At 45.9% G+C, this 23,672-nt stretch overlaps 2 protein-coding genes across 2 annotated transcripts; one reads left to right on the top strand and one right to left on the bottom strand.

Moving 5' to 3' along the window:
- The first annotated feature begins 1,071 nt into the window (after positions 1-1,071).
- LOC136580128 (glutamine synthetase) lies at positions 1,072-10,973 on the top strand. The gene is made up of 7 exons (XM_066580435.1): positions 1,072-1,170; positions 5,135-5,313; positions 7,351-7,512; positions 7,928-8,074; positions 8,411-8,538; positions 9,328-9,527; positions 10,136-10,973. Exons 2-7 carry the CDS (start codon positions 5,148-5,150, stop codon positions 10,455-10,457), a joined length of 1,125 nt encoding a protein of 374 aa, XP_066436532.1. The 5' UTR covers positions 1,072-1,170; positions 5,135-5,147; the 3' UTR covers positions 10,458-10,973.
- Positions 10,974-16,185: 5,212 nt separating this feature from the next.
- On the bottom strand, positions 16,186-23,346 carry LOC136579692 (ficolin-2-like). The gene is made up of 8 exons (XM_066579749.1): positions 22,958-23,346; positions 22,725-22,829; positions 22,598-22,651; positions 21,905-21,943; positions 21,597-21,724; positions 21,246-21,375; positions 18,496-18,630; positions 16,186-16,586 (listed from the first exon to the last, which is right to left on the bottom strand). The coding sequence occupies exons 1-8, from the start codon at positions 23,028-23,030 to the stop codon at positions 16,339-16,341; spliced, it is 912 nt and encodes a 303-aa protein (XP_066435846.1). The 5' UTR covers positions 23,031-23,346; the 3' UTR covers positions 16,186-16,338.
- Positions 23,347-23,672: the final 326 nt, after the last annotated feature.

Raw genomic sequence — 23,672 nt, 5'->3', positions numbered from 1 at the left:
TCAAGTTATTATCAATCGCATACAAGGCCGTCCGCTTCATACATCTCTCCCAATACCTCCCCACATGTAATCTCCTATATACACCCTGTCCCCCATATATCTCTGACCTAATATCCAGATACCTTCCACATGTAATCTCCTATATACAATCTGTCCCCCATATCTCTCTGTCCTAATATCCTGAACCCCCCCCCCATACATCTCTGACCTAATATCCTCCCCCCCCCCCCCATACATCTCTGACCTAATATCCCAATACCCCCCACGTGTAATCTCCTATAGGCCACCTGTCCACGGCAGTGATTTAGTCGGCTGAAGCTTTCCATAGCAACGCATTGCGATTCTCCGCTCGTGGCCGGCTGTTCGCAGCATGCTGCGAATTGCCCCGATTCTCTGCGGTCAGCCTGTCAGATAGGCTGACCTGCGGAGAACAGTCTGCCGGCTCCTGCGGCTCAGATTCGCCGCAGGATACCGCACCGCCCGTGGACAGGGGGCCATATACTCCCTGTCCCCCCATACATCTCTGAACTAATCTCCTGATACCCTTCCAGTCTCTGTTTACTAACAGCATTGGTGATCGGTCCGTATAGACATGTGACGGCTGTAGCCAATCGCTGACCTCGGCAGTCTTGAGCTGTACGAGGTCAGTGATTGGCTGCATGTGTATATATAGACCATTGCTGCTGCAGCCAAGTAAACATTCCAGTGATCAAAATAGTGAATAATCAAAATTTTTTTTTTAAACCATTTCCCGTCTAACTCCAATTTTTCAATAAGTTGGAAAACCCCTTTAAGTGTCGGCACACTTCTCCTTTAATATCATACGGCAAAAATAGATGTGACAGTGAAGTGTGGATGATCCCTTTAAGGTGGAGGCACTTTGAACACCCAGCAGCAGTGACAGCAGTGTCATCAACTGGGGACATATTGTCACATCAGTCCCATCACTTGCAGCACAAGTCCTGCAGACAGAACAGAACAGCTCCATCCTCCCACACATTGTCTGCCAGCTATGGGGGCGTGTCCTGGACCTAGTGGTGACTCCGCCTACTAACGAGGTAGGTGTGGCCTGCACTGGTTGCTATAAAGGCTCTGCTTCCCTCCACATCTTTTAATGGGTCTCTGTGTCATCTGATCTCTAAGGGTCTGTGCTGCATCCCTGCTACTAAGGTAAGCATGGTCTGGGGGGCTTGGAGGGAACCTGTCTGGGCATGTGCCCCTCTGGTTGTACATGGGCACATCCTGCCACGTTGGCATCCTGCTGCCCTCCAGCACTGCAGTTTATGGCAAGAAGGGTGCAGAGAAAGTTCTATCTGCAGCACTGCCCACTATGTGCAGCCCCATGGTGTGATGCCAGGCTGGGAGGGCATTTTTAGTAATGGGTGCCTCATGACAAAGCCCTTCCTTTGTGCTCCACATCATGTTGCCTTCTGTACCCTCAGGATGCAGAGGGACCCATACTGAGCCTATAGAAAAGTGTATGTATAGGGGAAGATGGCTGGGAATGTAGACTGAGCCCTGCTGTAGATGTAGCAGAATGTAGACGGTCTCCCTTAGCACTAATAACACTGAGTGTAGCAGTGATGAGTTTGCTATATGCCACCTAGAACACCAGTATGTTCTACTGCAATCTGGAAAAGGGTATTCACATCCTGACATTACTCGTTAGGCATCCAGATATAGCAGAGCTGAGTTGGCTACTCTGAACAGCTATCACCTTGACTGTTTAAGGGTGCGTTCACATGCTGCGGAAATGCAGCGAAACTGTACGTTAAAACTATAGTTGCAGCAGAAAACCCGCAGCTTTAGAGAAAAAAAAAAACTTTCTAAATGTGAACCAGATTTGCTTTAATCGCATTCACTTTAACGTTTCCATGGCATTCCCATAACACGTGATCGCAGCCTTACGTGGGATTTTGGGTGACTGTGTGGCATTGCATAGAAAAGACTGTAAATGACGCCCTCGGCTCTGCTGCATGTACGGCTGTAGTGTGCGGCTTTGTATCAGTGTATCTTGGTTTGCGCTCGTTCACATCAGCTCTTGGGGTTACTTTTTCCTGCTACATTTGGGGATCAGTAAAACTGCTCCAACTGGCCGAACACAACTGTTATGACTCTTCAATTTCTGTCCAGCGGTTTGTCTGTACGGGACAAAATAGTGCTGTTTGCTGCACTACTTGGTCCTCTCTTCTAGTGGATATCAGCGACAGGTTCCCAATGGATCGTGGATGAGCCCTGACTGGTGTATGTTTGGATAAAGAAACAAGTTGCACTTTTTTTGATACTTTGAAGAAAAACATTAAACAGAAAATTGCCAGTCCCTTCTGCTGCCCTCATAGCCCTTCTCTTAGGATGGATCTACTTATCACAGGCAGCTTCAATATGTTGATTTTCCAACCACTTCTGTTGGAGGCTTGATCCAAGCATCTACTACTTTCAGTAAAAAAATATATTTCTGGACATTGCTTCCCCTCCCCCCAAGCCATCTCAGATTGTACCTCTTGTTGTGTTTAGTTTTTCTAAGAACTCTTCCCTCCTGAAACTTATTTATACCTCCAACATGATAAAGGTTTCCATCCTGCCCCCCTCCCCCCCCCCCCCCCCTTTCCAGGCTATACAGATAAAGGGGAAATGTACTAAACCCGCCAGGTTTAGTGAAACTTTCACCAGGTCGGACTTGCACACGTATTTGCCGCAGCTCCATGCGCCTAGACAGAACAATATGGCAAGTCCGACCTGGTGTAGATTTCTGGTATAGTTTATGCTGGTTTTTGCCGTAAATTATACATAAATCTGTCAGTCTGGGGCGGCCGTGTGCAGAAAAGGGAAATTGAAGATGTTTGCACAAAAACATTTGCGCAAAAATCTCTGCACTGGTGTAAACATTTTCATAAATGTGCCCCTTTTCGTAAAAGTTCTTTAAATCTTTCCTGATTTTTGCTCTTGAGACCGTTTTTGTAGCCGTTTTTTAACTTGTTCTATCAGTCAGTAAGCAAAAATAATCCTGCAGATGTGTTGCTGGTTAGGTCGTATTTGTGCGCACACGAGTTTTGCTTCACTTTTTGTGCGCACATTTGCAGGGGCAAAAAAAAATCAAACAAAACACGTAAGCGGGCTTCTATACATTGAAATGGGCATTTAAGTTAACGTAATTGTGCTAATTTCATGAGCAAATGTGCAGGAAGATGGAGTATGCCGCAAAATGTGCATGCGAAGGAACCCATAAAAATCAGTGGGTTCTATCTTGTGTACTGTGTGCACAACTGCGCTCCCCTGGCTCTGGCATTAGCACTCCCCTGGCTCTGGCATTAGCGCTGCTTTGGCATTAGCGGTGTTACTTTGTATCTTCCTGGAGGGACTGGATATTTTTGCAAAACCCTCTTATCTGCTGTTTTGTTATCTCTGCTACAAGTCTGCTAGATATTTGGTCTCCTCCAGGACATAACTGGTTAATCTCCCCCTCCCCAGTAGGGGGTGACCAGAGCTCCATTCTGTGACTTGTGAAACCAGTTTGCTCCAGTTTCTGCGCTGTTGTCCTTCTGGCGTTATAAAGGCTGAGCCTCCAGCATGTGACGGCCGGCAGAGATCCCTGGAGGGGGTTGCAGTGTCTGAAAACATCCTACCTGGCATCTTGGTACATAACAGACTGTCTAGGAATAGTTAACTAAAAGTTTGTAGACCTTCTGGCTCTCCATGGGAGGGGATCTTGCTGAATACTTACATGCTAAAAAGGCTGTAGAAAGTTTTTACCGACCTCCCTTGCTAACTGGGGAGGGGGCTCCTCCTGTTCATTGTTTGCTATTGTAGACAGATGTGCCCATAGGGAAAAATAGAGGGATGGGGGTGGGGGGAAATTTGAGCATTTCCCCTTCTGTAAACAGTTGGCCAGTAGTGCTACTCACAAAAATAGTGGTGACTAGAATACCTGGGAGCATTGCTGCTTTCTAGGAACCTAATTCTAGTCTATTGGAGATGGAACGTAAAGCCGTCTACCGTAGTGTATGGTGGCCATCACTGCTACTGTAGATGGGTTATTTGTGGTGGCTAGCCATGCAAGACAATCCCCGCTTGTCATGCATATGGCTGTATTGAAGCCACAAGTTCTATTGAGCTGTAAACTGCACTTGTAGAAGGCTATGACCTCATACTCTACTTTAAGGTACTACTTACTGTCACTCAATTTCCTATGGTGACCCACAGTGCCTATGGCCCAGTAATGCAGAACTGTAAGGATCCTCTGACCCTCTGTGCAGGATCCCTAATTGAAGGTGACCTCACAAGAGGTAGCGGTAACTAATCAAAGTGTTCTATTGGTTAGCAGTTGGGTTCTCAATAGTTGATCAGTGGAGATCCACCACTTGGGAACCTCACCAATTAGCTGACCATCCAGCTTGCTGTCAGTACAGGTCGTCAGGTGGCTAGGGCAAGAAGTGTAAGATGGCTTCACTCCCATTGAAATCTATTACACTACTGGCTCTGGCACTAATGCCGTCCAGCCCACTGTGCTGACAGCAGGTCAGAGGATCAGCTGATCAGTGGGGATCCCTAAGTGCAATAGATGGCTTCAGTCCTGTTGAAATCAATAGTAGCTATCTTGCCTATTATACTTCTAGTCTCTTTTTGTGGGTCGAGCTGGAAGAGTAATGGGAGGCTGTGCTGCCATTTATTTCAATGGGAGTGAAGCCATTCATTACTTTCAGCCATGACATCCGGCCCGTTGCACTGACGGTGAGCTGGAAGAACAGCTGATCTCTGGTGCAGATCCCCACTAGTCAACTATTGAGGGCCTAATCTGAGAATCCGTTATCAGTGGTAAAAGCCAGGAGTACCTCTGTAAGGTGATCATACTTGGTCAGCTGACAACTATCTATCCTGACTTATGAATGAGGTGGGGTAGAGGGGTTAGGCTGCTGCCAGGAGTCTGACAACTGTTTCTCATATGGGTATATAGTATTGGCATGTCTGAAATCCAACTTCCAATCGTCTGTCGGGACACCCCCAAACCCATCAGTCAACTGACTTTCCTCTAATGTATGTGTATGGGCACCATCTGATGAGTGCGGATCCTAGGCATGTTCTAAGAATCAGCAAGTCGCCATTTTCCTCCCTTCTGACTGTTTCCTTCTTATTGCAGATCAGCTACCACCATGTCTGTGTCTCACAGTTCCAGGCTCAACAAGGGGGTAAGGGAGCAGTACATGAAGCTGCCCCAAGGGGATATGGTACAAGTTACATATGTGTGGATTGATGGGACTGGCGAAGGAGTCCGTTGCAAGACAAAGACCTTGGACTATGAACCGAAATCTGTTGAAGGTAAGATGCAAAACCCTTTCCCCTCGAGGCGCTTCCCATTGTGAATGCCACTTACACACCTCACCCCCTCCGGTACGCTGATCTGATGTCTGAGTAGTCTTGACTAGTTATGGTAGACATCCGGCTGCCCAGATTGAAGGAAAAATTTCTTTGACTCTTGACCTTCATGTTGGCATTCATGTATCTGTATACTTTTTGGGTCAGAAAGGGGGATAGGAATGAGGGTGTCCTGTCTAAAGTTATTTTAAAGGGGGCTTGCTATAAACTGGGACCATCTCATATTGACAGCTCTACTGATGGGAGGTTATGGTGCAAGTCATGGGATTTTTGGTGGCTGAAAGGGTAACTTTACACCTATGCCTGATAACCTAAAGCAATGATAATTAAGATGGAGTGTCTCGCTTGGTAGGATCTCTGACAGCACCGATTGGGGGGCAGCTGCATTATGCAATGTCACTGGATCTGTGGTGTTGAAGGTTGGAATAGATGCTTAAAGGGGTTGCAGCAGAACTACTCTTAATCACCTAGCCATAGTATAGGCAATTAGTCAGATCAGTGCGGGTCTTATCGCTAAGACCCCCACCAATCCAAAGAATGGGGGTCCCATGTCCCCATCCTCCTCTTCTCTGTACTGTAGGCTTACCAAACCTCCCCCCCCCCACACCTCCCCCTTAGTGAGAAGATTGACTGGAGCGATGGTTATGCATTCACAGCACTTTTGGAGGTGGCCGAGCTATTCTCATTTCCATCAGCCCTGTTGAGACGAATGGAGCAGTGGCTGCACATGTGTGGCCATCGATTCAATCTGTCAAGGGAAGAAAACCTTTTTCTTGGAGGCATAAATGTGGTGCAACCTTCATGTGATATAATAAATTGAGAGTTTGGGGCAATTTAAACCAGCTTGTATACACCTTTCAAGGTTAGTGAACCTCCTTTCTCAGTACTGGAGTTGCTCCACCATTAAATCTGTGAATGGGTGGAGTGATAAGAAAGGGGAACACGGGGTCCCTCATACTCCAGAATCAGTGGGAAAGTCTCAGCAGTGCCCCCCCCCCCCCCATCAATCAGGCTTCTAGTACCCATTCTATAATTCTGTTATAACCCCTTTAACTCTCAGGTTCCTTCTACACAGAGCAAGAAATTATTGATACAATGAGTCCTTTGCTTTTAAAAGGTTGTCAGTTTACATGCGCAGATAATTGTTTACATTTTTTTATCTGCTTGTTCACGCAATCGTTGGCCTTTCAGGGGACCCTGCCAGTGAATGGGAACGACTGATTACTTCTACCTAATGACTTGCAAATAACTGAGCAGTGACCTCTTACGCCTGTGTTAAAATGAATGATTAACAAATTATCATGTGTCATCCAATCATTGGCCTGTTTACACTTAAAGACTAGTCTGTCTTGGTGACCAACCATCTAATCTGTATGGAGGTCTCCTGATTTCCATGACCGTAGATTTTGTGGGATGGGAGAAGAATTGGTCTCTTGGATTATATGTCCAGTCCTCTTGCGTTGGGTGATGAGGTGCTGCCAGAGGAGTCTGGTGGTTTGGGCGTCCTTTTACATGGAGCAATTCAATCTGGTAGATGAGCGCAGATCAGAGATTTCCAGGCTGAGTCAGACTGGGGACGAATGTATCTTCGTATGACCGGTAGTCCCCATAGAGTTTCATTGCTGCCGACAGTGATGGAGGACTTATTTTTGTTGCATATCCTCTGATGACTGTTTGCTTGTTCATCAGGTGGCACATTTAGATGGGCCAATTAGGCAAATGTTCATGCCCAGCCAACCCATGTACAACTCCCTTTATTCCCTCTTCCCATTTGGAATACATGCACACTTGGCCATATGTATATGGGACGGGTCGGGAGTAACTTTCAGTTTAATGCTCCTCTACATTATATAGCCAGCTTTACTGCTCTACGTTAACCCTCGTTTAGTACCATGGGGTCTATTGGACTCCAGCCTTGTTTATTGCAGTCCTTCACTATGAAACTACCACACAAAGATTAAAATTGTTTTTCCATTTCAGAGGTCCCAGAATGGAATTTCGATGGCTCAAGCACTTACCAAGCGGAAGGTTCCAACAGCGATATGTATCTTGTCCCTGTACAGATGTTCAGAGACCCATTCTGCCTTGACCCCAACAAGCTGGTCATGTGTGAAGTCCTCAAGTACAATCGAAAATCAGCTGGTAAGATCTTCTGAGAAGATTGGTCCCTTTGACCCTTTCCAATTCACTGCCTGACATCTTAAGAGATTATGACTTAAGGCTGTACAGCTCTGATGTTGGAAGACATGTCAGGGTTCTCTTACTGTATATTGCCAGCCTCTCTGCTGTCGGAGCCTATCCAATATGTCACCTCATGCAGTACTGGCTTTAGCTGGCATATAGCACCATTGTATAATGGCAGAAAGAGTAAGCCTTCTAAACCAGGATACAAATTGGATTGGAAAGGGTTAAATGCATCGGTGTAATAGCAGTCACATAAGGGTGTGCTGGCTACGTCAGAATATAGTTTGCAGGCGGATAGCCTCCCTGCCTTTGGCCCAGTGTACACAGCAGGGTAATCTGCTTATCTCAATAACTTTATGCTCATGTTCTTCAGAAACCAACCTACGTCAGACGTGCAGGCGGATTATGGACATGGTGTCGGAGCACATCCCATGGTTTGGCATGGAGCAAGAATACACATTACTTGGCATCAACGGACACCCGTATGGATGGCCTGAAAATGGTTTCCCTGGACCCCAAGGTAAGGATCAACTTTCTCCAACTGCTGGATTATTAACAGGTTAACCGTCTGGTCATGTGACGTCCTTGGACCATATAATCTGTGGCCTGTTCTCATTAGTTACAGATGGAGCTTGTGTAGAAGTGATTATTTTTGGCTTGATTGCACATCTGTTCAGACATATAAGGAGCATTGCAAATAGGCCTGCGTTCTACGTAAGGGTTGGCTTGTAGCAGGCTATACCCATAATGGGTGCCAGGCAGCTGCTCATTTCTAGCAGTTAACCAAAAAAAAACTGGCCAGGAGCCAAAACTAATTCTGTGGTTCTAAAGTAATCTGCTCTGCTCTTTCCGGCAGGACCTTACTATTGTGGTGTTGGAGCTGACAAGGTCTACGGCCGAGATATTGTGGAGTGTCACTACAAGGCCTGTCTGTATGCCGGAATCAAAATCTGTGGTACAAATGCAGAAGTCATGCCATCCCAGGTAGGTGGTGCCAAAATGGGTGACGCTTTTCTGGATTGGGTAGAATCTGGATTCTTTGGCTTGTAACTGAAGGCAACTGTAGCTCATGGCTCTCTAACAAGGCCCTACCTCGTTTTCCCGGCCTGCTTTCAGGTGTCCCCCTTCACGTGGTATCAGCATTAATGGAGCGATCAGGGCAAACTGGTGGATGAAATCCCAGTCATGTCTGTCCCATGCATGTACACCATTTTGTGGATGCCGTTTTGGAACTTCATTTAATGCAACAACCATAGTTGTGTAGTTGCCTAGTACTCTGGAAATGGGATGCCTGCAAAGTGCATAATTTTCCCCTTTCTCTCCTCAAAGGGATCAGCAAAAGAACAAGACTTCCCAAGCCTTGCAGCAGCACCCTAGTACAAACTATTCACCCTCTGTACACCCTTCCCAGCATGCCATTGTACTTGGTACAACTGTTGCCTCACAGTATATCATTTTTTTTAGATACCCCTCTACATAAATCAGTCACCCTAAGCTTCAATCTTCCTAGTCTTAACTGGGATGGGTCTCCAAGCTCTTCTGATCGAACAAGCCTCTAAAGCGGTGCTTTCTAACTACAGTCCTCAAGGCACCACGGATCAGGTGTTCAGGATGCCCCATAGTGAGAATACCTGCAGCATTGACAACTACATTACCTGTGCAATACTGAGGAAGACATGACCTGTTAGGAAACTCAGCTGAACCAAATTGCTCTTCGTACGTGTGGAGGTTCATTCTACGTTGGCATTGATCATCTTCTCCCTCTTCTTACAGTGGGAATTCCAAGTTGGCCCTTGTGAGGGTATAGACATGGGTGACCATCTCTGGATGGCCCGGTTCATCCTCCATAGAGTGTGTGAAGATTTTGGCGTGGTGGCAACTTTAGACCCAAAACCCATGACTGGAAACTGGAATGGAGCTGGATGTCATACAAACTACAGCACTGCAAACATGAGGAAGGAGGGTGGTCTGAAGTAGGTCTTCTAAAATAACATTGACTTACTACTAAACATGGCCTATTGAATTCACAAGGTTGTACAGGATTAGAAATTCATTGCCACATTTGTTCAGGTTGTATGTGTTATTAAATTCTCATTCAATGGCGTTGAGCTGCAATACCAGACAATCTATGGACAAATATGGTGTGGTTTCTGGAAGAAGGTAGCCATGTTTTTCTAGTCCTGGACAACCCTTATCTTCTGCTAAAATTGGAACCCTCAAATTGCCAAAATTTAACCATACAGTAACTGTTACCTAAAGCCCCATGGTCCTGTTGACTAATGGGGTTCTTAAAAGGTTTGTACAAGAATTGCTTACCACCTATTCACAGGATAGTTGAGTCCCATAAGTGAAGGTCTTGCACGAAGAACCCCATTGCTTCTGAGAGCAGGGGTCATGTGGACACTGGATCCCTTCCCCCACCAATCAGATTTTTATCATGTTTCCTATGGACAGGTGATAAGTCAAGTTTGGTACAACGCCTTTTAAGCTGCGGCCTTTACTTGTGTCTATTTTCATCTTGGTTCCCTAGGACTTGTTCATACTTGACTCTAATTTGACCATGTCTTTTCTTTGTCTTTAGATTCATTGAAGATGCCATTGAGAAACTAGGCAAACGTCATAACTACCACATCTGTGTCTACGATCCACGTGGAGGAAAGGACAACTCTCGCCGTCTGACCGGTCAACACGAAACCTCCAACATCCATGAATTCTCAGCTGGTGTTGCCAACCGTGGTGCCAGTATTCGAATTCCACGCCAAGTCGGACAGGAAGGATACGGTTACTTTGAAGATCGTAGGCCGGCTGCCAACTGTGACCCATATGCTGTTACTGAGGCCCTTGTGAGGACAACCATTCTGAATGAGACCGGCAGTGAAACAAAAGACTATTGGAAGAATTAAACTGGGGGCTGGATCCACCAAGAATATTCCATCCATACGTCATGTTTCTTCCGTCTCACAAGAGTCCCTTTTTAAAAAGTTTATTTTTGTCTACACTACTTGAAGTTTTTATCCAAACGTCCTTCCATTTTGGAAGGGTTGGAGGGGCATTAACCCAACTGTGGATGAAGAGCTGAATCCTGCTCAGTTCCCATATCTGCAGAATGGTTTTAATCTACTAATTAGATGAGTGCCAGATCTACTGCACTTCTAGTTTGATACCTGTTCTACACCACATGGGCCTACAACCTGCAGGCAGTGTAATGGGGGTTACATAATACAATCCAAGGTGCCTTAACATCCAAGGGGGCAGTTGAGCTGGTTCTTGCAGCACTTCTCTCCAGTTTAGGAGGACACATATATATATATATGTGCCCTGAGACTTGGTGGAGAGGAGGGGGTCTTGGTTATAAACCTGCAGCTTCTTTTAGTATGTGACTGTTTTATTTTTTGACTGAATAAAACTACTATATCTATTATAGGTCCCCTGTGCTGTTTGAATAACCTTTTTAACCAACAGAGTTCAAGATGATCCTAAGACCTCAGATTTAATCTGGGCATGCTATAAAACCACAGGCCTAACTTGAAGTGGTTAGGCCCCAATGCAAAATCTGTAATGGGGGTCCTCCACTATAAGGGTGCCTTCACACAGGGTGTGCTTGCTGATTACTCCCCACAGTGAAAAATTTGCAGCAAATGCACATCTAAATGGTATCAAGCTTTGCATTTCAGAGGTTTGAAACTTGCTGTCAAAACCTGCAGCACAAACTGATATGCTGTGGATTTGGAATACAAAGTACAGTGCTGTGCAGAAGTTTTAGGCAGGGGTGAGTAAAATGCTGTGCAGTAAGAATGCTTTCAAGAGGTGTTAATAGTTTTTGGGTTTCCACCCAACTAATAGCCAGCATCATTAAAGGGGGGGGGGGGGGGGAGTGGTTCCAAGACCTTAACCCTTTCCAATCCACTTACATCTCAAGACATTCTGATTGAAAGCTGTACAGCTTCCGATGTCAGAAGACATCCGGCAGGGTATTCTTACTGTATATTACTGGCCGCTCTGTCGGGGGGGCCTCTCCAGCATGTTCAATACCGCAGTACTGACTATAGCCAACAGGTGGTGCCATTGTATAATGGTATAAAGAGAAACCCCTAGGAAACCATGAATCCAAAATTGGATTGCAAAGGGTTAAACCTTTTCTATTGATCAGCGGGGACCTGCTGCTTTGATTTCCGATGCAGTCACTATGGTCTGCGCAGGAAGTGGTATGTGGCGATCTAGCACAGTGGCCTGGTTTAGAATTGCAGGTGCAGCTCCCATTAAATTCAATAGGAGCTGTACCTGGGCTGTTACCCTATAGTCAGCACTTTCTGCTTCCTGCACTAATCATGGAAATGGCAACAGGAATCAGCTGACTGATGGATGCTCCTATTTTCAGTGTAAAGAACAAGGAGTCCTGGAAGTTATGATATGGTCCCACAGAGCCCAGATCTCCACATCCAGTTTGTCTAGAAATATATGAAGAGCCAGAAGGATTTGAGCAAGCCAAAATCCACAGATTTGTGCTGGGTTCTCCAAGATGTCTGGAACAACCTCCCCGCAGAGTTCCTTCAAAAACTGTGCGTGTACCTAGAGGAACTGATGCTGCTGTGAAGGTAAAGGGCGGTCACCCCAAATACAATGAGATTTAAATTTCTCTCGTTCAGTCACTTTTAGTTTATTTTTGTTGATTAACTAAACTAACATTTCTATATTTGGAAACCTCCTTACTGTAGTGGCCTAGTACATCATCCTGGTCCCCTCCATAAATGTCATGTTTTGTCCTAATGTAGATGCACTGTGCAAATCCTGTGTTGCACGGCTGTGGCGCTTGAGAGGTTAACTCTAATACATCTACTTGCAGGCAATAATATCAGTTTTGTCTTGTCATGTGGTACAAGTGAGATTATAAATGTGAGGGGTTGAGAGTGGGAAGAGATCTTCCATCTGGTCTACCTGAGAGAGTGAAACACAGAGCCACATGGAAGCACCTTCAGCTTCCATTTAGGTGAAGATGGAGGAAGAGGAGCAATATCCCGTAGCGTTTAGTGTGGCTGTGAGGAGTGTGTCCCACTATGGGAGCGCCGTACCAAATTTCCAAACCAGTACCTGTTCATACTAGAGGCTTTTCCGGTGTAGCTGTCCATGGTAAGGATCACCGCACAGAGGTACTTTATTGAGACACCCATGCATATGCCATGCGGGGTATTTATTGGCTAAGCCTCCTTTAATAATTGTCTGCGGAGTAACCCCCCTACCCTCCTTCCCTGGAGTGGTCCCAATCCAGGACTCAGTGACATCCACATAACATGGACTATATTCATCCCTGCCTCTGAGCTATAGCCTGCTAATGTTCTGAAGTGACTTGCACCTGCGTTACCTGTTCAAGTTGTTATATTCAGGAAGTTAGAGGGCCCTAACTGTTCCTGGGGATGCGAGGTGCTATACACAAGTCTGTGTTCATTTCTCTGCTGCGTGCGTGTGTGTACAGTGGCGTCACGAGTGATAAGTACTACTACGTTTTATTGGCATTCCCTATCATAGGGGTGTTGAAGCTGCCTTATGATACTACACTGGCCCTGGTTGCGTGTCACCAAGCTCTGGTCCCGGAGGGATAAGTGCCACCATGACACCCCTCTGGTGTGTTGCACTTACTCTGCAGCGGGTTTCCACACCTACCTGAAACTCTTGCACTATACAGGATTTCACATTATGCTGCAGAACTTTCTTTAGATGACATTTTGTATGTTAATCTAGCGTTCCCATGGCTTCTACTGTAAAGGCTGCAGGTTACCTGTAGCAAATTCTGCAGCATTTCTGTCCTATGTGAGTAAGGCCGCATGGACACAGGCGAGCTGGATTCTGCATGCAGGAGCCCACAGCAGAATCCGACCCTGTGGCCAGTCGACATCTGCACATACCTGTATTCTTCTTTTCTGTACTGCGCATGGTCCGATCGGCTTGTCGTTGGATGTGTACAGTACAGAGTATATTATATATAAACGGCTTTCCCGATGGAATCCCATAGACGGGCTGTAGGGCGGATGGCTTCCATTGCCTTCAATGAAAGCTGTCCGTGAGGATTCCTTAGGGAAATAGAGCATGCTGCACTTTCCCCACAATTGGTTTTTGCTCGTGTGCATGAATCACTTCTGCATTGCATACTGGGCAATTCGAATCTGCGTGTGTGATTCACCTTAAAGGTAAGTTGACACAATGGAATTGTTGCAGAACTTCGGCTGAAAATGCATGAAGTTTCACAGCGCAGTACAAAAAGTGAATTTGGTTTTTAACTAACTCACTCGTAGCAGAAGAAATCCTCAGTGGACTCTAGTCATGTTACGAGTAATAGTGTGAGCCTACATGGTGGAAACGTTCTGTAATGAACTCTGCACTACTTCCAGTATGGATTCAGTTATTGCTGTGAATTAAATCCATGATGAGCAAGCTGCAAACTTCAAAATCCACAGCATGACCGTCTTCTGCCGCAGATGTCCTCGGAGCGCCTGGGGTTTGGTTAAAGCTCCACTTACTGTTCTGCACTTCGGACCACATTCCACAACAACTTTGCTATGTGTAAACTTGTCTTACCTGTCGCAGAAAAGCAAAGGATTTTCACTGGACTTGCATGCATTGAGTGTCTACAGGCCACACGCTCCTTATGTATTGCTCTATGGTCGCACAGTCCCCCACTCTCGCATTGTGTGGTCTTGTGCTGATCGCTGTAGCTCTTGGCACTGCCATCGTGTTTGTCACATGACCACACAACAAAAATAAACAGGAGATATGGCACCCATTACAGCTGGTGGAGAGTGATGGGGGACGTTGGTATGTGATATAATTACATGCATTGTGACATTAGGGGGGACCCTTATTGAAACAGTATTACTGAACAGCGACATGAGGGTATTATTGCTGTGTGAGGCTCACGATAAACAGCACTGGGCGTGTGAGGCTAAGAGTGGAGACAGTATTACTGCATGGCCGGCCGGAAGAAGTCATCATGGCTATCTGGGCTAGATACGGAAGAAAAGGGGAACTGAACAACTCCAGTCAGAGGACGGCGCCTGTGATCTCTGGATATAACGGTACTGTAATCACATATAAGGTCTGCAAAACACCAGTGGAGGCCTGATATCTACTGTTATATGGCAACTGTAGATTTACTGCCACATGTGCGTAATGCACTGCAAAGGGGCCCGCAGAAACCTGGAGCCGACCCAGATCAACTTCCTGTCACTAACAACCTTCCCTTTCTGCTAACATGCGAACTGCCTTGGATCAAGATGCAGGTAAAGTACCTCTCACCTGTATAGAGACTACAACCATATAGAAGATACCTGTGAAATATGGGTGGACATCGTCTAGTATAAAAAGCTTGCTTCCTCCACAGAAATTTGGTAGCGATTCTCATTAAATGTGGAAGGTGCTGCCGAAAAGGATGGAGCTACAGTGATAAATCTTGTTTGCGCTCCGTAGAGTCTGTATCTGCCTCTAAGGTCATTTTTACACGGATGTGTGCGATATCTGTTTGATATCACACGTGTAAGCCACTGATGGTCAGGCAATTTTTTTCTTCCCCTCCAACAGAATCGCACAAAAATATGGAATATGGAAATAAACATTAACATTGATCAGATTTTCACGTGTGAGTTCTGGCCGTATCGCTATTGGACAAACCTCTAAATGAAACTTGCTCGTGTAAATACAGGTAAAGGAGTGCCGAAGTCGTTATCAGGACCATATCTATAAATGTAAACCGGTGACTGTATTTGTACTACAGCTTTTGCACCAATAGCAATTTGGTTATTACCAGTCAAACCAATAGATGGCGCTCTATGTCTGTTAACTTTCTAATTACTTGCTGACAGTTTCCCTTTAGACTCTATAAACACATGACACAATCTAGTATAAGTAGGACTTCAAGAGTAAACGAACGAAGAATAAGACTGCGTTCACACTTGGCGGTTTTGTTTTTTTTTTTGCTTCATTTGTGAACCGCAAAAAAAACCAAAAACAGCCATGCACTTTTTGGACGACGCATGCATTTTTTTTCTGTGGTTCAATAATGCAGCAAAAATCGCCAAGTGTGAATGCAGTCTAAGGCTACATGCACACGGGCGAGAATCGCGAGCGAGTTTTGTGCATTGCAAGACGCACAAAACTTGTGTCAATGTGGAACCAATTCCTTTAAATAAACTTATTCACATGAGCGGTTTGTTTTTTTTTGTGCTTTTTTTTTTGTTTCTGGGCCCCAATGCAAAACCTGTAACAGGGCCCCCAACTATAATGGTTTATTCATAGTACTGGGCTTCCTATATGGAGAAGAGAGGCCTTATGGGCCCCCTAAGGCTCCTGGGCCCGGGTGCAACTGCATCCCCTGCACCCTCTATAGTTACACCCCTGGCTATAGGTACCTGGATACGTGTATGAATCTGTGGCTGTAGCAGAGCGGTCGCTGCGCCTGGTATTGCTGACGCTGGGCATGGATAATAGGGCGTATTTACTTAGACCGCCATCTCATACTCTGGTCTAAAAGACCCGCTAATGCCAGGCCCTGCCCATTCTTTTAAAAAGTGGTGACGGCCCCCAGAAGTCGCAAGGTTATCAGCCGAATTCTGATGCAAGATGTATAATAAATACGCCCCAATATGTACCACACAGATTATAATAAAGGATAGTACATACGGAGGATGACCCCCAGCAGACAAGTACATGTATAAGCTTTAATCGACCTCAACTACATGGACTCTTCTATCTGTTTTTCGTGTTTTCACAGAACTTGCCTTCCGCCTTTCAGGGGCTTTACTTGCCCCTGATCTTCATCTCTGAGACTTTGTAGGAGTAGTGATACCCTTTGCCCAGCTTCCAGTTGATGCCCTTGGCTGTGTCACTGTGCTGTCCCAGATAATAACCTCCATTCATGTTGGCGTTATGGCAGTCCTTGTACCACCACCCTCCCTTGCATATCACGGCGCAGTTGTCTTTGTGCGTATCGTTGTCTTGGTCTTCGGTGGAGAACAATGCATTCTTATGGAAACTGAGAGAATCACCTGAAAAAGGGGATAATATTGTAAATGGCGTATGATGAGTGACCATCGACGTGTGGACTGAGTTCTTGTATATCTATAGCCCTGACGAGCTTCAGGATTGCATTGGCCCGGTATTCAGTACTGGTTACAATAAGGTACAGTATGTATATAACACCCAGTGTGGCCATTGAAAGGTTGATCTGTCTTGCTGTACAGTATTCCATTTCACACATCCCCATATACATATAGATCTGAGAAGCAGGACTCAAGAAAAGCTGAGCGACCCAAAACTTTGTTGCACTCGTAATGGTCGCCATATAGGCTGTTATCCAGCTTTCCCGGAAATAGATATAACCGTGTCATCCAACCATCCCAGATTCAGTAGGGCAGTCCCAAATTTTGGGGGTTGATCTACCACCCCAGGGGGCAGGAGACATCCTGCAGGGCAGTTGGGTATGGAGTGAAATTTAAAAAAAACAGCCTACACTCGTACCTTCCCGCTGCTGCCCTCAGTGCCCGCTAACTTCTGGGTATTATGATCAGATGATGTCTAGCACATGATTGCTCTGGCCAATCACTGGTCTCAGCCATACCAGCACTGAGGCTGGACATTGGCTGCAGTGATCACATGATCATGCTACCTGGAAGTGAGTGAGGGACTGGAGTGGAGTCATGGGAAGGGGTTGCGAAAGAAGTGATTATAGGCTGTTTTTGTTACACTGCATAAAAGGGGGCATTATTGTGTGGGGGTGTAGTGGCCCGAAGTCTATATTTCTGGCCCCTCGATAAATGTCATACATGTCATGTCTTTTGTGTAGATGCGTTGTGCAAATTGGAGTCTCTTGTTATATGTACTGCACAGCTGCAGCATATGAGAGGTTAATGTCTGAAAGTGGCTCGGATATGTCTGGAAAAAGTATCAATATCTGTCTAGTCACGTGATGTCTGTACTCTATAAGTATGAGTGTCTGAGAGTTAGGAGGGGCTGCTTCTTCATCATCTTCAACGGTAATGGGGGTACCTTCAACCCTCATGTGGTGAAGTGATGGAGGAAGAGGAGAGGTTTCCTGAGGTCTTTCATGCCAGTTCTGTGCGTCCCTCCAGGGAGGAGTCTGGTAGAGCCACCGTGACAAGTGCTAACTCTACCCTGCCAGCTCCTCAGTGTGGGACTCATGTCTAGGTCACCGCTGGGACACCACAGGGGCATGTGGGGTATTATTATTAGGGGGGCATCAGGGATCATTATTACTGAGGGGTACTTGCAGAGGCATTATTACTGAGTAGGGTATTATTACTAAGGGGGTAGGGTGGGGGCATGCAGGGACATTATTACCTTAGGGGCAATATGCATGGGCCTTATTATTGAGGGGGCACTATTAGGTTGGGTTCACACAGGGCGGATTTGCCGCGGCCGCTAATCTCGGGATTAGCCAGCCATGTGGACGAGATTTCTCAGAAACCTCGTCCACACGGGACGGCCAATCCGCTGCGGTAAGTCCGGCTGAAACCGCGGCTGTGGCCGCCACAGCCGCGGTTTCAAAAGATGCAGCATGTCTATTTACTTTTTTTTGTTTGCTTATTTTCGTCGCGGTCGCGCTCTCCTCTACGGGAGCGCCGGCTGCAACGGAAAAGCAAGCGGCCGGGCCGCTTCAAAGCCGCCGTGGCTTAAACCGCGGCGGTTCTCCCGGTGGAAATCTCGTGGTTTTTGCTGCGGCCAAACCGCGAGATTTCCGACGGGAATCCGCCCTGTGTGAACCAAGCCTTACTGTAAGACAGTCACTAATGGGCACAGTTGCTGGGAAGGGACTTAAAGCATGTGGCCTGGCATTTAAAGGGTGTAGCCTAACTAAAAAATGTGTCTCTTTTTATTGTTGAAGAGTTGGAAGCTTCAATAACTAAAATATGATGGACAGATTTTCTAGCCGCTCACCTATATCTCCGCCACTATAATCTCCCAGGATCAGCTTGTACTTTTCTGATTCTTCAAGGATTTTGAAGGATGAATATTTGGCAAAATATTTCTTTGTTTCGAAGTCATGCAGATCGATCCGCAGCTCCCAGGTACCTGAGAGAGAGGGAGAGTTATGCTCCAAATGTTCCAGAGTTTTATTAGAATTCCCGGGCTGCACTTGTAGTGGCCCAGCGGGTCCTACAGAACACCCGCAGCAACACCTGTCCTGTCACACCTGTCTATGTGCCGTCCTTGGACATAGAAGGTGCCGTCCGTAGGAGAGACCCTGTTTCTCCCCTTTTCTCTACTAAGCCTAGAGCTTAGCTCTGATGTCAGCTGGTGCCCTATTGGCTGACAGTTAGCTTTCAAATTGATTGGTGCAGAGTCCAAGGGCGGGAAAACAATATCACAAGTCCCGTTGCAGAGTGGGAGGAGTAGAAAAAGTGCGGGAATGAGGAGAGGAGATAAAAGCAGCAGTGAGTGAGCAGTTAGAGGCTTTTTGCTTCTGGCTTCCAGCCAGTCAGAGTGTTAGAGAGTGCAGTCAGTCGTGTCGGCAGAGGAGGAGATCCAGACAGGAGAAAGAAAGGAGTTCACCCTCGTCCTCCCGAGGTTGAGCGAGGTCCCCTTCCCAATCCCTTGGTGCTTCCGTGATAGTGAGTAGAAGAAATCCCGGAAGTTGATCATCCACCGTAACAGTGAGTTGCAATAGACCCGGTGAAGCCCCAATATACAGTGCTCTAGAGATCACCTTAAATCTCCCTTCATCCACCCCCTACTCACAGTCAGTTAAATAAAGCTACTGGGGAATTGTCTCAAGTCAGTCAAAGTAAGAAAAGAGAGAGAGCGTTGAAGTTTTTGCTTCACAATTTCAGCAGTTCTGTTATCGCCATTGTATTGAGTCTCTGCATCACTGCCATCATCAAGTGTACATTGTAATTATACTTGTGAAACAGCTTGGTAAACCTGAGTGCTCCCAGTTTTACTATTACAAGGTACCGGACTTGTCTCCTTTATTTCTTCGGCATTCCATCACGAGAGACCTGGAAATGAGTACTGGCGTCACCCGTGACAACAACAGATTCATCTGTTACACGTACCACAGTACATTCTTTAGGCCATAAGCAGAGCACCATTATCGCCACTGTTGGGAGGGATCACAAAGCCACCTGTGACAACCCTTCTGCAAACTCTGTGGTCTACCTCATTTTGGCGCGCTCAACGTGGCCAATGCACACTTAAGGCCCATTTAGACACAAGGATTCTTGCTCAAAAGACATCTTTTGAGTGATAATCGTTGTGTGCATTTACATAGCAAGATGATCGCTCAAAATTCACTCAAACGGCAGTTTGAGTGACAGTTTTGAGCATTCACTTTGCATGAGCTGTTAAGTAGCTAATTAGCTACTTAACAGCTTATTAGTGTGTAAATGAAGCTCATGCTGTATACAGAAGACAAGCAGGACCGCTATCTTCTGCATACAGATGTTGTCTTCTTTGAGCGCTCAGCTGGTATACAGCCGAGTGCTCCTAGTGGGGTATGCAGAAGACAAACGGAGCTGCTTGTCTTCTGCATATAGTTTTTGTCTTCTTGGAGCGCTCAGCTGGTATACAGCTGAGTGCTCCGAGTGGAGTATGCAGAAGAGAAGCTGGACCGATAGTCTTCTGCATACCTGTGATTTGTTTTCTAAGCGGGATACCAGCTGAAACAATAGTATCAGTGGTATCCTGCTGAGAACTCAGCGCGTGGCCCTGAGAAGGCTGATCGCTGACTTTTAGCAAGCTAAAAGTCAGCGATCAGCGAAAAGTGCACGATGGCTGTGCGTTTAGACACGATTACTACTCAAAAGATGGCTTTTGAGCGACCTTTGAGCGAGAATTGCTGTATCTAAGGGGCCCATTCACACAGCTGATTTCTTCATTCAAGTTCTGTCCAAATTTTCAACTGAGCCAATTTGAACACAACTCAGTTGATTAATCCGCACCAGTGGTGTGATTGATTACATAAATTATTAATTACATCAATTAATCATTGGTACCATGTATATACATTAAATATAAATGAAAAACAATATATGTCGAAATTGTAAAAATTAATGTTAAATTATTAAGTCTCCTAAAGGTACTGGTGTATCTTGACGACCCAGGAGTCACAACATTGAGAGAGGAGGAGGCAAACACAAGGCACTGCCCCGGAATCACTCACCGCAGCCGGCTGACAGCATTCTCTGGAGCCCTAGAACGAACACAGCCTGTGTGCAGCCAATCAGCCCCAGAGTGGTGAGTGTAGCTAATCAGGTACTGGGGGCGTCACCTGGCTGTCAAACTGCCTAACACTTGGCTACACCCACCACTTCCGGTGGCGTCAAGATACACCAGTACCTCTCCTAAATTGCTGAGAAACGTGAGATATTTTTCAAAGGTGCTTCCAAAATAAAATAAACAAGTAGAGATATTTATCTGATGAAGTATAATCAGTACAGTATGTATACACATATGTGGCACGCTGCAGTTTAAAAAATGACAAATGTTAAAAAGTTTCCTCAATTTTGGCATTTTTAATAAATATACGTAAATCCTATGGGTTTACCTTTACCGCCTGAATAAAGTACAACATGTGATGAAAAAACAATGTCAGGATTACCTGGACGTGTAAAACCTTTACGGGGTAATTCTCTGTTAAGTTGACACATCAGATTTCCAACTTGGTCTTGGAGGGGTTAAAGACTTACCTGTGGATGTTAACTTGTGAAGATTGTCATTTCCCAGCCAAAACTCTGTCAGCCGGCTGCCGAATCCTTCTTTATAGGCCTTCCAGTCTTTCTTGAAATCCACCGATCCATCCCAACGTCTCTGGAAAACCTACAGATGGGAGTCGTGATCTGTCTGTTAAAACGTAGGGAATTGCACTAGGAGGGTGCCGGGGGAAACAAGCCACTGTAATAGGCACTACAAAATCAGGATGGGTTTACAGTCTCTACATGTAAGCAGGGATGTTTTCATTCACAGACAGAAAGCAGAGATCTGGAAAATACTTAAGAATCAGAACACAAACTATGTAGGAAAGATGCAAAGAAACTTACAATCCAGCCACCCCCATCAGTGTGCAGATCACAGAGCACCTTCAGCGGGGTGCTGCCATCCGGGTATATGGTGTACCAGTCGCTTAACACTTCCCCCTGATCTTGTATCTCCTTGCAGTTCCGAGGAGCTGAAAAATACACAACAGTGAGCGGAGTCACCGTATAAAGTGGTCACAGAGCCCCCCAGGCCGGATGCAGAGGAAGCCCCCTGCTTTCTCTTCCCTCTCTCGTCCTACTAGACTCTTCACTGAATTTAACGTGTCATCTGAAGAAAAGCAGAGCGCCGCGCCTTGAGCTGGTTCACTCACCGTACAATACCCTCTCCGCAGCGGGTTCTCCCTTCTCACCTGCATTTAATAAAAGGCACAGATTTTAGTCATGTTTAGGCTGGTCGTTGCCTGGAAAAAAGAAGATATATATTCTCTGCATGCCGTACAAAACGGAACACTTCAGGCGGAGTAAACCCCAAAAGTTTAGATATGCATGTGGTGATGAGTTTGAGCCCTTTTACACGGGACAACATGTAAATACCCAACAGGTCGTCCCAGCGATAATAGTTCTTGTACTTTTACACAGGAACAAGGATCTCTAGTGAATGGAGGCAGGGATCATTCCAGCCCGTCCACCTTCATTCATAGTAAACAGGCAGTTGCTCATAAGTGATACTGCCTGTTTATACGGGCCGATGCATCAGAAACTGAGCAACGGGCGAGAAGCGAACAAATCCTTGTTTGTCGTTAAGTCGGGGCAAGCATTTACACAATCACAGGAATCTGAACCATTTAGCGGCCCATGTAAAAGGGCTCTTACCAGCCTACTTGTTGACAGTTACCATTCTGCACTAGTTTGCATTCTACTGGGTTCTAGTAAAAATGAAGAAAAATTAAAAGAAATCAGTGAAAATCCGATACATGATAACGATGATAGGTGTTACACGTTCTGCCTATAGAGCCAATGCTGACATGGGAACAGTAAGGAGAACCGTCTTGGGATCTTCATACCCTTTGGACCTGCTGGTCCCATCTTCCCCATCTGTCCTGAAGGACCACGTTCCCCTTGAAAAAGAAACATTGTTTTAATGTGAAACGCTTTCATATTCCACAATCTGAAGATTTATTTCCAAATTACCTTTTTCTCCCGATTCTCCCTTCAGTCCTGGAGATCCAGGTAATCCAGGACATCCTCTGAGGATGGACAAGCGGTCAGAGCCTTCAAGTCCAACGATCTTCACTTCTGGTATAAGAATAGGACATGTAGCTGTAATGCTCATCCTTAGTGATCAGAAACGGAGGGTGCAGAGACTGTATAACCACCCCGGGCCGTATTGTCTAAGGGGCCCCATCTGTGGCTGATTGACCTACCTGGACATGAGTCGTCAGCATGACTGAGAGCCGTCACAGACACCCACAGCAAGATTAGCCAGCGAGTCTTCATAGTGGTGGATCTTCTACCCTTTCTTGCAGACTATCACTGACAGGCTGACGCTCCGGATTTGCTTTGGTAACTGGCGCAGCGACCGCTTATGTAATGCTCCCCACCCCGGTGTATATTGTTCTATATTGGGACATTCTGTTCCCAATCACAGAGACTTCCTGAAGTTCTTCATAATGTTTTAAACAATGAAATCCGGAAGTTTCTTATTACCATGGAGACAAATATTGCATTTCAGATTAGCGGATTAAAATAATAGGTCTGTAGACGGGCACCATAGGGGTTGCCAACACTTTCTGACAATTGAGAGGTAATGCCATGCGGAAGTGATCTGTTATCTCTAGAGATGAGCGAACACCAAAATGTTCGGGTGTTCGTTATTCGGAACGAACTTCCCGCGATGTTCGAGGGTTCGTTTCGAACAACGAACCCCATTGAAGTCAATGGGCGACCAGAGCATTTTTGTATTTCGCCGATGCTCGCTAAGGTTTTCATGTGTGAAAATCTGGGCAATTCAGGAAAGTGATGGGAATGACACAGTGACGGATAGGGCAGGCGAGGGGCTACATGTTGGGCTGCATCTCAAGTTCACAGGTCCCACTATTAAGCCACAATACCGGCAAGAGTGGGCCCCCCCCCCCCCTC

This window comes from Eleutherodactylus coqui, chromosome 10 (assembly GCF_035609145.1).
Source record: "Eleutherodactylus coqui strain aEleCoq1 chromosome 10, aEleCoq1.hap1, whole genome shotgun sequence".
In the NCBI taxonomy this organism is placed as follows: domain Eukaryota; kingdom Metazoa; phylum Chordata; class Amphibia; order Anura; family Eleutherodactylidae; genus Eleutherodactylus; species Eleutherodactylus coqui.
Note: the sequence above shows the minus strand (reverse complement) of the source record. Positions and strands in the feature narration are given on the sequence as shown.

Bases quoted from the DNA above. Each gene is read 5' to 3' on its own strand.
- LOC136579692 (XM_066579749.1), bottom strand. From the start codon at position 23,030: ATGAAGACTCGCTGGCTAATCTTGCTGTGGGTGTCTGTGACGGCTCTC. The intron at 18,631-21,245 runs GTAAGTCTTTAA...CCTCTCTCTCAG, and splicing joins TCACAAGTTAACATCCACAG to GTACCTGGGAGCTGCGGATC. The intron at 16,587-18,495 runs GTGAGCGGCTAG...CCCCTTTTTCAG, and splicing joins TTATAGTGGCGGAGATATAG to GTGATTCTCTCAGTTTCCAT.
- LOC136580128 (XM_066580435.1), top strand. From the start codon at position 5,148: ATGTCTGTGTCTCACAGTTCCAGGCTCAACAAGGGGGTAAGGGAGCAG. The intron at 8,539-9,327 runs GTAGGTGGTGCC...CTCTTCTTACAG, and splicing joins CAGAAGTCATGCCATCCCAG to TGGGAATTCCAAGTTGGCCC. The intron at 9,528-10,135 runs GTAGGTCTTCTA...CTTTGTCTTTAG, and splicing joins AGGAAGGAGGGTGGTCTGAA to ATTCATTGAAGATGCCATTG.